Source organism: Cynara cardunculus, unplaced genomic scaffold (assembly GCF_001531365.2).
Source record: "Cynara cardunculus var. scolymus isolate 2C unplaced genomic scaffold, CcrdV1 Un_Scaffold_2736, whole genome shotgun sequence".
Classification (NCBI taxonomy): Eukaryota; Viridiplantae; Streptophyta; class Magnoliopsida; order Asterales; family Asteraceae; genus Cynara; species Cynara cardunculus.
The window spans coordinates 3,325-15,179 of NW_020201201.1; the positions used below are offsets into that span (position 1 = coordinate 3,325).

Here is an 11,855-nt window from a genome sequence, read left to right on the forward strand (position 1 = left end):
GACATCCTTACTTAAAGTTGGTGGACAATAGAGTCGACTAGTCGGCTCCGTACCGTACCAACTTTCATAAGGGTATGGTTTTGTCCTTTGTGTGCATAAGGACAAGACAACAACAATCGTGCTAAGCAAGCTTCCTTTGATTGCTGAATGCTGGAATAACCTGAAGGTCTCTTCATTATTCGTTGAAGCTTGAGCAGTCTCCACACATATGTAGACAGACTTGTAATCACTGAATACCGCTTCAGATCATGTACTCGCCAGTCTCTAATCTTCAGTTTTAGTCTTCGACGTTTACTGAAGGTTCTTTGGTGTGAGTGTTTCTTCTTGAAGTATTGCTGTCTCTGATAGATTTATAATGCAAGTTCTTCAGTAATCACTGAACATGCTCAGTGAAGATCACTGAAACTGAAAAAGACAGAAACATAAATACAACGTATAAGTGAAAAAAGATTATCATCAAATCACTGAGAGAGAGGATCAACACGGGTACAAAGATCCCCGTTTGTATCAAACTCGGGATGGAGATTGGGACGGGTATCGCACTCCCAGCCCCATACTCATTATGTATACATATTAGTTAATAAATACTATATATATATATGTATATATATATATATACACACACACACTATTTATTTCAACTAATTGGTAATTCATAATTTTTTATTTCCTAACTAGATTTAGAATATAAAATTGTTATCTTTTATTTTATTTTATTTTAGTATGTAATATTTTGGATGTCAAGTCAAAATACAATTACTTGTTATGTCTTGGATATTACTCGATATGATTTTGTGTTACTCAATATGTTTTGTACGTGTGACGTTAAGTTGTTTTTAGATTAAACTGAATTTATTTTAGTTTTAGGTAATTAGTTATTATATGATATTTTTTTTTGTATTTAAATTAAATTCTTTTTGATTTTAGGTTTATCGAAAATATGTGAGATTTAAACGTGTGTGGTCTCTCGTATATTTGATCTGTAAATGCTTATATAAACGAGAAAAAATCCTCGTTTCCCCGTTGGGGATCCCTGTTCCTTGTTGGGTATGATGATGGAGATGTGATCATATTACCCAATGGGGATGGGAACAAGGATCGAGATGAGGAATCGGGGACAGGGATGGGGATCGAGGTCTCCGCGCTATTTCCATGCCTAGTTTTTTACACATTTTATAACAAGATCCTATAAAATCTCATGAAATACCATCTATCCCCATGAAATTTCTAAATTCAATGTTTGTGAGTTTTCATTAAAATCTCAAAATTTTAATTCCGGACATTCTCGTAAATCAAACTCACATTTGAATGTAAGGGTCTGTCTGACAGTTGTTGAATGGTTTGATGCGGAATGATTTAATGGTCAGAAGGATTAAGAGGCTATCATGATATAATCTAAAATGAAATATATAATTGTTTGGTAATTGTTTACGATGAAATTAGAGCGCTGAATAGTTAAGGGAGACTAAAGATACGAAATTATTCAGAGGGTTTTAGAACTATTAAGAGACAGACTTTTTTTTGACAAACAAGATTCACCTTTTAACGATTCAGAGATTGCCTTTTATTAGAATTATTAAGCGGTAAATAAACAACCCCTAAGTCAATTCCAAATTTTACCAAATGTCACAAATCAAATAGAATGAACCACAAGGGTGGTGCCTGATTGGTTTGAGCTTAGCTCTAAAGGTCAAAAGTACCAGGAGGTTCCATGTTCAAATCCAAGAAGTAATAAAAATCTCCTTGTGGCGACGGAGGTTCAAATACGGTGACTCCGAACTATCTGCAAAACAGATGGTCACCCTATAATTAGTCGGCTCGCATAGCGGGCTGGATGTTCAGGTTAATAAAAAAAATGTTTAGTAAACGTATCCTAAATTATTTTCTGGAGAATAATAAAGTAAGCATATTTATGCTATTTGACTCAACATAAGCATAAAAACTCAAAATTTCCAAATTTATATATCTCAAGAGCATGCATCGATTTCTCGTTGAGAGATATTATGGGCTTTAGACCGAAAGCACAGAAAAATAAGAAAAGAAAAAACAGAATTTCACCTCCGCCGGACTTCAAAAACACGACCACCGCCACCGCCACCACCGCCACGCGGCCCATATTTTTCACATACATCATGCTATTTCTCCACAAACTTAACAAATTGTCCTCATACGATAATCATCGTCTCTAATTATGATCTTGAGGTTGAATTGAAAGAGGAAAGATCAGAGGTTTGAGTGAAAATGGCATCATCATCGGGGCCGGATCCCGCGATGAATAAAGCGGAAAGTAAAGCATCGATGATAGAATCGATCAAAGGGCGTTCTATGTCTGGAGTTAGGGTTTCAAGAGGTGATTTGAGGCGGAAGATGACGATGCCTGCATATTTGCGCCTTGCTATTCGTGACGCCATTGCGGCTAAAAGTATTGATGCCGGAAAACGCCATTACGGCGTTGCAAGTCTCTGTCTGGTCGATGATGGTGGTGGTGAAAAATGTCCTCTCGGTACCCCTGAATCGCCGGTGGTTGTTTTTGTTAATTCTAAGAGCGGTGGCCGCCAAGGCTATGCGCTTAAATCTAAATTGCAGAATTTAATGGGCGAAGAACAGGTTTTTTTATTTATTTTTATAAAATTCTCTTGATATAATCTTTGATTTCACCCATTGTAGCATCCAAATCAATATTCTTGATATATGGATCTATGTTTACCACATTTGAAACATCTTATTTTCTATAAAGGCACTTATCAACTTATTATAATCTTCTTCAAAAAACTCCTTATTACCGGTCTGGCACCGGTATAAGTTGTTTTTCCAAACACTCGAAAATGCTTATCACCCGTGCCACATCGGAATAAGTCAATAAGTTGTTTTTATAAGCAATCTCAAACACCTTACACTGCAACAAAATCGGGTTTGCAGAACCAGCCTAATAAATTGCTAAACAATAAACCGCTGTGTTGTAATTTTTTGATTTGGTAAGTTTTGAGGTGGTAACAAGTTTATCAGGACATTTTTTTAATAAATAAAATTGTCGTATTAACTATTTTATGCGAAACTATTTAAAGTGTCTTGGAAACAAGTGTCATATCAAAAGAGACACTTCTCAAAAATGTCTTGTGAAAAGCTAATACGACGCCATTGTATTAAAGGTGTTAAAAAATCTTGTTAAGACGGGTAATCCTATAAGCATCTAAGAGGCAGTAACAATTCTGTTACCCGATAAGAGTTGGTAAGTGTTTAGGAAATGGTCCAAAGATTAGCGACACAAATGAAATACATTTATAGGTTGATCTTGAACACGAATTAAGTTTGTTTCTTGTTGGTGGCAGGTGTTGGACCTTCAAACCGTGAAGCCTCATGAATTTGTCGAGTATGGATTGGGTTGCCTTGAAAACTTTGCTGCTCTTGGAGACTCTTGTGCCAAGGAAACTCGTGAAAGGCTACGGATTGTGGTATGGCAACTCATCCACCATTGCATATTTCACTTCAACAAAATCGGCACTAAATATGTCTAAACATCATAATAGACTACTTTATAGAACATAAGTTTATAGGACCAAACCATTGTACGATTTTGTTGTAGTGTTTGCATTGACACGATGTATGATATTTGGATGGAAATGAAAAAAGTTGGCATATAATATGATAGGTAGCAGGAGGTGATGGTACGGTGGGTTGGGTCCTTGGGTGCCTGGGAGAGCTTCACAAACAAGGGCGAGATCCTGTTCCACCAACAGCGATTATACCTCTTGGTACAGGAAACGATTTATCCAGGAATTTTGGTTGGGTAATCTTAATGATCATGTCCTTATACTCGCAGTTTTCTGATCCTTTTTCAGTTTCTTAGTTAAGATGTTGTTCAATTTATATTTTCTAGGGTGGTTCGTTTCCTTTCAACTGGAAAACGGCCATAAAGAAGACGCTTGATAGGGTTCTTCATGCTCCACTTTGCCGTTTGGATAGGTGAGCGTATACCATCTTAAGCTTATTTCAAAATGTTTGCATTTGGTTCATTACTTACTCCAATTAATGGCATGCTTTTGGCTCTATCTTGTTATCTGCAGTTGGAATCTGGTGATATCAATGCCTGCTGGTGTAGAGTTGGATACTCCTCATGCCTTGAAGCAAACAGAAGAGGTCATCCTTGATCAGGTTGGGAATGTATATATATATATATATATATGTATATGTATATGTATATGTATATGTATATATGGGAGCCTTTTTTAGCTAGCTTGAGTAACAGTTGAATCTTGCTTTTAGGATTTAGAAAATGCAGGCCGATTGCCTGAACAAGTTTCTTGCTACCAAGGAGTCTTTTACAACTATTTTAGCATAGGTGTGCCATTCTTCTTATGTGCAACCTGTTAGCAACTTTTGAGTTATAACTTTACAATCTATTAACTATAATTATACTATTGGAGTCTCCTTCTAGAAACCCGATGATTAGTAAAAACTTACAAAACCAATTTTCGTGTGTGAAAATGCAGTATTTACACAGTGTTGTTTCACATGTGGAATGTTCAGAACTGTTTTATTCCCCTCACACAAAATAGACCTAAACGTTTCACATCTGAAACAAGATTATATAGATGCTTCATTTTCACACATACAGCACATGAATACTGGTTTGTAAATTTGTACTATTTATTGGGTTTGTAAATGATTATGCGTTTGTACTATTAATGAAACAAAAAAAGAATCAATTGGTCAAGTATATGCACAATTCTCAGAGATTGTGTCCAAGATTGTGATTATGCATAGTTTATGCACAAATAGTTCTGGAGTCTGAATCTTGATCATCTTTTATCGGTTTATATGCTTAATGCATACAGGAATGGATGCCCAAGTGGCTTATAGTTTCCATCACCTACGGAATGAGAAACCTTATCTTGCACAAAGTCCTATTGCAAACAAGGTCTGAAATTTGAGTTGGCTTTTTGTATACAGCCTGCTGATTTCTTTAATATGAACATTTATCGCTATAACAAAATCAGCTTCATAGGACCCCAAATATGTTACTAAACTACTTTATAAAACCTAAGTTTACACGATCAGACAATTGTGTTTCATATGTAAACGTGTTACAATAGGATGTTAGAACGTATTTGGGCATCCTAATAAGTTTATAGAATCAAGTGTCCTATTAGGTTTTTATATGAACACATCTTTTAATAAGACCTTTGTTTATATAAGGTACTTTTTCAAATAACGTCATATAAACAGACTAATAAGGCGTTTTATTTCAAAAGTGTCCTAAAAAACTTGTTACCACACCCAAAAGCATTCTATCAGCTTTTACATTTACATAGAACAGACAATTGTTTGGTCTTATAAACTTAAAGTCCAATAAAATGGTCTGCTGCATATTTGACATCCTATAAAGCCGATTTTGTTGTAGTGTTCTATGATGGAATTTAAGGATACATGTTAGGAGTTGAAACCTTATCTAAGATTTTATGGCTCTATTTTGCAACAGATAATTTACTCCGGTTATAGCTGCAAACAAGGTTGGTTTTTCACGCCTTGTATGACTGGCCCGAGCTTGAGGTAGGAATTTCTTTATATATGAATCGTGATTGTAGTTTTTTTCAAAAATAACCACCGGAAATGGCGTAAAATCGATAACTCCGGCATGGTTTAGTAATCTTTTTGCATTTTAGCGAGTATGATAGTAGTTTGCGGCGTGGTTAGAAAATCAATAAATTCACCCTTTTCTGTTCCATTTTGCGCACAAATCTTCATCAACACATCATTGAAGACATAAGTACTATAACAAAATCGGGTTTATAGGTTCCGTAAAGCGTTAAGTGTTATAATAGAGTGCTTTATAGAACTTAAGTGTCATATCTAAAAGTATTACAATAAGTTTATAGGAAGCTTTTTGGCGTTGTAACAAGTTTTTTAGGGCCCTTTTTAAACAGTGTCGTAGTAGCAATTTTATAGGATGCTATTTGAAAAAGTATCCTATAATGTCCTATAAAAAGATGGTTTTATAGGACATTCTTAAAATTATTTATTACGACACTTTATTTCAAAGAAGTCCTAAAAAACTTGTTATGATGCCAAAAAAATTTTCTATAAGCTTATTGTAACACTTTTAGATATGACACTTTATTTTTTGGTCCTATAAACTCAAGTCCTATGAAGCACTCTATGAAGACACTTAAAACACTTTAGGCATCCTATAAACCTGATTTTGTTGTAGTGAAGGCTTTGAAAACTAGTTATATTTTCTGTATCAATCTATAAAACAAATGATTGAGTAAAAGAGATGTTGAATGCAGAGGGCTGAAGAACATTTTAAGGCTGCATATTAAAAGGTTAAACAGCCCAAAATGGGAGCTGATTCATTTTCCATCAAGGTAAAATCAACTTATTGCTCACTATAACAAAATCGACTTTACAGGACATCAAATATGTCTAAATGTTTTTACTGGACTTAAATTTATAAGACCAAACAATTATACCCTATTATATAAAGGTGTTACAATAAGTTTATAAGATGTTTTGGAATATCCTAACAAAAAAAATTTAGAATATTTTTGAAATAAGGGGTTATATTAGTCTTTTTTATGACATTATTTGAAAAAGTATCTTATGAAAAACAAATGTCCTATACAAATATGTGTTCGTTGGACATTTCTCAGAAGTGTTCTGTAAAAAGGCTATTAGAACACTTCGATTCAAAAGTGTCATAAAAAACTTGTAAGGACGTTCAAAACCATCTTATAAACTTATTGTAAAACCTTTACATATGATGCACATTTGTTTGGTTCTATAAACTTAAGACCTATGGCTTCTGATGTGTGTTCAAAAGAGGGAATCAAAACCACAAGGGTGGTGCCTGATTAGTTTGAGCTTAGCTCCAAAGGTCAAAAGTACCAGGAGGTCCAGTTTCAAATCCAAAGAGGAATAAAAATCCCCTTGTGGCCATGGAGGTTCAAATGCGGCGACTCCGGGCTATCTGCAAAGCAGTTGGTCGTTCTGGGATTAGTCGGCTTGCATAGCGGGTTGGATATCCAGGTTAATAAAAAAAACAGGGAATCACGGACAGTTGCTTACATAAATAGGAGTGATATATAAATATTTGAATAATGTTGCAGTGTTAGGTCTGTAGTTGCTTTGAATCTTCATAGTTATGCAAGTGGAAGGAATCCATGGGGTAACTTGAAGCCAGAATACTTGGAAAAGGTAATATTAATTTGTTCAACAGATGCCATCGACATAACGATCGTGATGTAGGAACGAACCTCATTCAGCTTCTGTTCCTCGTGTGAATTTGAATGCAGAGAGGTTTCGTTGAGGCCAAAGCGGATGATGGTCTCTTGGAGATTTTCGGCTTCAAACAAGGATGGCATGCATCATTTGTTATGGTCGATCTCATTTCAGCAAAACACATTGCACAGGTACACCAAACAACTTTTTCTTCAAATAACACTACAATTTTTTTTTTGGCTTTATCGGATGCTACAACTGTTTTATTGGACTTAAGTTTATAGGACACCAATGATATCTTAATAAACTGCTTTATTGGACTTAAGTTTACAGGACTAAACAATTGCACTTGAATATAAAGGTGTTATAACATGATTTTACGACGTATTTGGGTTTCCTAATAAGTTTTTTTACGACATTTTTCAATATAACATGCCATATTAGCTTCTTTGTAGGACATTTTGAGAAGTGTCTTATGTTCACATCTTATAGAGGACACTTGTTTTCATAAGACATTTTTCAAATAATGTCATATGGGGGGTTTCTTTTAAGAACTTGTTAATTTGTGAGATCCATGAGATCCAATTTAAACCATAAATAATTAGTTGAAAAAAAATCTAATATAAATTAAAAACTTCTCTCTCTATTTTATCCTCTTTCTTATTTTTTTCTCCCATCTCTCGTCTCTCTTGTCTTATCTCTCCTCTCTCATCTCTCCATAACATACACACAAATAATAGAACATGAACGGTGAACATATTGTGAACATTTTCTTAGAAATATAATTATTGTTTGTGAACACATTGTGAACACTCTAAATCTATAAAGATCTGGTATAACTTGTAACACAAACTAAATCTATACATATTCACTTATGAACACAAAGTGAACCTTGTGAACATCGTACTAATTTTTTTTTATTTTTTCAGAATGTGTTCACCTTGTGGGCATGATGTGTATGTTAACACGGTGATAGGGGAGAGACGAAGAGAGAGAAAGAGTATGAAATTTCTTAAAAAATTCATTAATTTTTATTTAATAAATAACGATAATTATCTCCATAATTATCTCCTTAATTAATATTATTAATTATCCTAAATTAATGGCTTAAGATGGATCTTTCGGATCTCACATATTTTAGAATTCTCAAATTATTTAGCCTCTATATATATAAGGTTGGATTTCGGTGAGAAAGAAAGTTATGGTGAGAGGGTAAGAAGGAATCTCCACTTTTGGATAAATCCTAATTGAAGATCAACAATAATGAGATGCATTGAGATGCATCGGATCAATTCCCTTTTAAAGTGCAATTCATGGGTGGGCATAAGATTATAAGTGATCAAGGGTGGAGATCCCTTCTAACGCTTCTTGCTTTAACTCTTTTTCTCACATGATCCTTTCTCTCTCTCTCTCTCTCTCTCTCTCTATATATATATATATATATATATATATATATATATATATATATATAGGGTTTATTTCAAATACAATCTATCGCATTTGTGCAACCAATGCAACCCAATAAATTGAAATATTTATGGAAGTGATTAGAGTTCATTTATTATGATTTAAATATTTATGGAAGATGAATACGGTTAATTAATTATGATTAATACTTTATATTAGGAAAATCAAAACCTCCATAAAATCACATATCAATCAAATGAAATGGACGGTTGAGATTGAGTTGTATTGGTTGCACAAATGACAAAGGTTGTATAATAACCAACCTCTCTATATATATATGCAGGGTATGTTTCATTTATAAACCATCTAATTCTAACAAACTTTACAAACTAATCTTAGCCATCCATCTAGTCTAATATACATATGATTTTATTTTGTTTTCTAATCTAAAGTCATGATCATAATGAATGAACTTCATCATCTTCCATATATATCTTAATCATCATTAATGACTCATGATAATTGTCCTTAAACATCTCAACTTTTCCTATATATATATATATATAATATAATATAATATAATATAATATATATTAGGGGCTTAATCAAATCACAACTACATAATTTATGATAACCTTGAGATTCAGTGTGAGTCACTCATTTGAGATAATTAAGGATATTTTTATATTAATAATAATGGGTAAATTAGTAATTTTGTTTTTGATGACATCCTAGCAACTTAAAATTTGGTAACATCCTATTCCGCTGTTTCCATCTATTCAATTTTCATATTTGTATCAATCTTCCATTTGTTTTTCTCCTCATATCTCATTGATTTAGGTAACCCTAATACCTATCAACACTAGTGCACCTCTTTCTCATCTATACAATGGGTATCATAGTGTGTTGGATGGGTATCATCATGTGTATAGATTGGGTATCACATCGTGTATCTTAGGGTATCACATAAAGTATAAGTACCAGTAGGTATGCACAGAGAGAATGATCATAATTAATGTATCATAATGGAATGTTGACACAGGAGCGGAGAGGGAGAGGAGAGATAAGGTTTTCTAAAATACCTAAAATACTCTTTAATTAAAATTAGGAGGAAACCACAAAATAATGAAAAATTGGGAAACACAATAACCATTCATTTGTTTGGTATACACATGCATAAAATGCCCACTTCATAGAAACGAGGAACATTTTCAATAACTTTTATGCATATGTGCAAACTGGATAAATGAATGGTTACTAGGGTGTTCCTCAGTTTTCTATTTTTTTGTTGTTTCTCCTAAACCTTAGGGGCCGTTTACCAAACGCTTATCTTGGTAAGCGCTTATCAAGTCACATTACCTACACCGGATGAATATGGTAAAGACCAAAAATTTTACCCGGTAAGAGCGAGATAAGGACCAAGAGTCTTACCCGGTAAGTGAAGGCGACGACTCTTACCACGGTAAGCGCTTACCAGGTAAATTGTTGCATACGGTGTCGTTTTGGTGGACTAAGATCTTACCCAGTAAGTAAATTATAGTGTTAGATTTTACCGGTAAGCACTTACCGGGTAAGTGTTTGGTAAACGGCCCCTTAGTCTCTCTCTCTCTATATATATATATATATACATATACATACTAATAGGATGCGTTATTATAAAATTGTGCTTACAAATTGTAAGGGACACCCTCAATCAACTTATTGTAACACAATTATATAAGATGCACAATTGTTTGGTCATATAAACTAAAGTGTTATTAAACAATTTGTTAGGACAATTAGACATGAGATAAAACCAATTTTGTTGTATGTATAACACTGGGGTCAGCCTTTTCTTACAACTTTTCATCGTGGTCGGTTGCTGATCAGGCGTCAGAAATTCGATTCGAGTTAAGGGGTGGAGCATGGAAAGAAGGTTTCATGCAGATGGATGGAGAACCATGGAAACAACCCATGAACAATGAGTACTCAACATTTCTAGATATCAAGAGGGTACAATTTCAGTCTATTATGATTCAAGGAAGAACAACCATTCTTGAATGATATGTGTGTGTATATATATATAGTCGGTTCAAACGAGAACAATACCTATTTAAGAGAATAAGAAAACAGTCGAATCACATGTGATTTTACACTAACATCGCGTACAAAATCATATATGATTCACGCGACTTTGCCCCACGACCTAAAGGCGCTGTCAAAGTCGCCTGCATACCTTTTTTTTTATCATTAATGTAAAATTACATGTGATTTGACCGATTTTGTATTCTATTAAATAGTTATTATTCTCGTTTGATCCTCCCTCTATATGTTGTTTTATTTGGCAGGAAAAAGTGTGTGGTATATAGTTCTATGAATAGAAGTCATTGAAGCTTGATTGGCGAGTTGTTATATGAGGTATTTTGTGGGTATGATCTTTAAAACGAGATGAAACTTGAGCCGAGAAATCGTTAGTCGAATATGTAACCGGTTGTTTTGGCTGGTATTTAACTGATGAATTATTAGTACAAAAAATATCCAAATGAAGAGTTATTTAAGAGATTATTTTATGACACATGATAATGGTTATTTCATGGCACTTCCTATATTCTTTGTTGGTGCTTTCAGTGTCATCAAGTGTTTTAATGTAGTTGTAATTTACACGGGATTGATTTTATACTTAAAAGTCTGAAAAGATTCTAGAAAAGCCTTTTAGTTCCGTCATAGATGTTCTCTATATAAAGGTAGCTGAAGGTGATAAATAGGGTTTTGAAAGGATGTGTTTTTGTTAACTTTTAGAGATGTTTTTAGGGCTTCAGATACACTGTCAAATATTCTCTAAAGTTTAGTCAACTTTTTTCAAAAAGTTCCTTTAAAAGTGTTTATTAATGACATTTTCAAGTGTTTGTGACGGTTTATAAAAGTTAATAGAAGATACTTTCAGATTAGATATATTGAAAAACTTTTCTAAAGATAATGGTTTTAACGACACTTTTTAAATAACTTTTTCTAAAAGTCCCTTTTAGCTAAACTCACAAAATATTCTCTAAATATCATCTTTAGATACACAAATATAAGACCTTCTCTAATAGTTATCTTTAGTTACACTTTTAAAACTTACTTCCTTCTCTAAATAGTTTATTTTATATTAATTTCAGCCATATTTTAATTACATATTTATGTATAATTATATATATAATAATAAAATTAAATAAATATTAATATTAATCAAGAACGACTTCATAAAAGCC

The 11,855-nt window shown here is 33.4% G+C and overlaps 1 protein-coding gene across 1 annotated transcript; it reads left to right on the forward strand.

Annotated features, from left to right (window-relative positions):
• The first annotated feature begins 2,225 nt into the window (after positions 1-2,225).
• On the forward strand, positions 2,226-10,668 carry LOC112503242 (diacylglycerol kinase 4-like). The gene is made up of 12 exons (XM_025107302.1): positions 2,226-2,607; positions 3,330-3,452; positions 3,650-3,787; positions 3,878-3,963; positions 4,065-4,152; positions 4,264-4,339; positions 4,836-4,918; positions 5,480-5,550; positions 6,288-6,365; positions 7,107-7,194; positions 7,293-7,409; positions 10,495-10,668. Exons 1-12 carry the CDS (start codon positions 2,242-2,244, stop codon positions 10,666-10,668), a joined length of 1,488 nt encoding a protein of 495 aa, XP_024963070.1. The 5' UTR covers positions 2,226-2,241.
• The last annotated feature ends 1,187 nt before the right edge of the window (positions 10,669-11,855 follow it).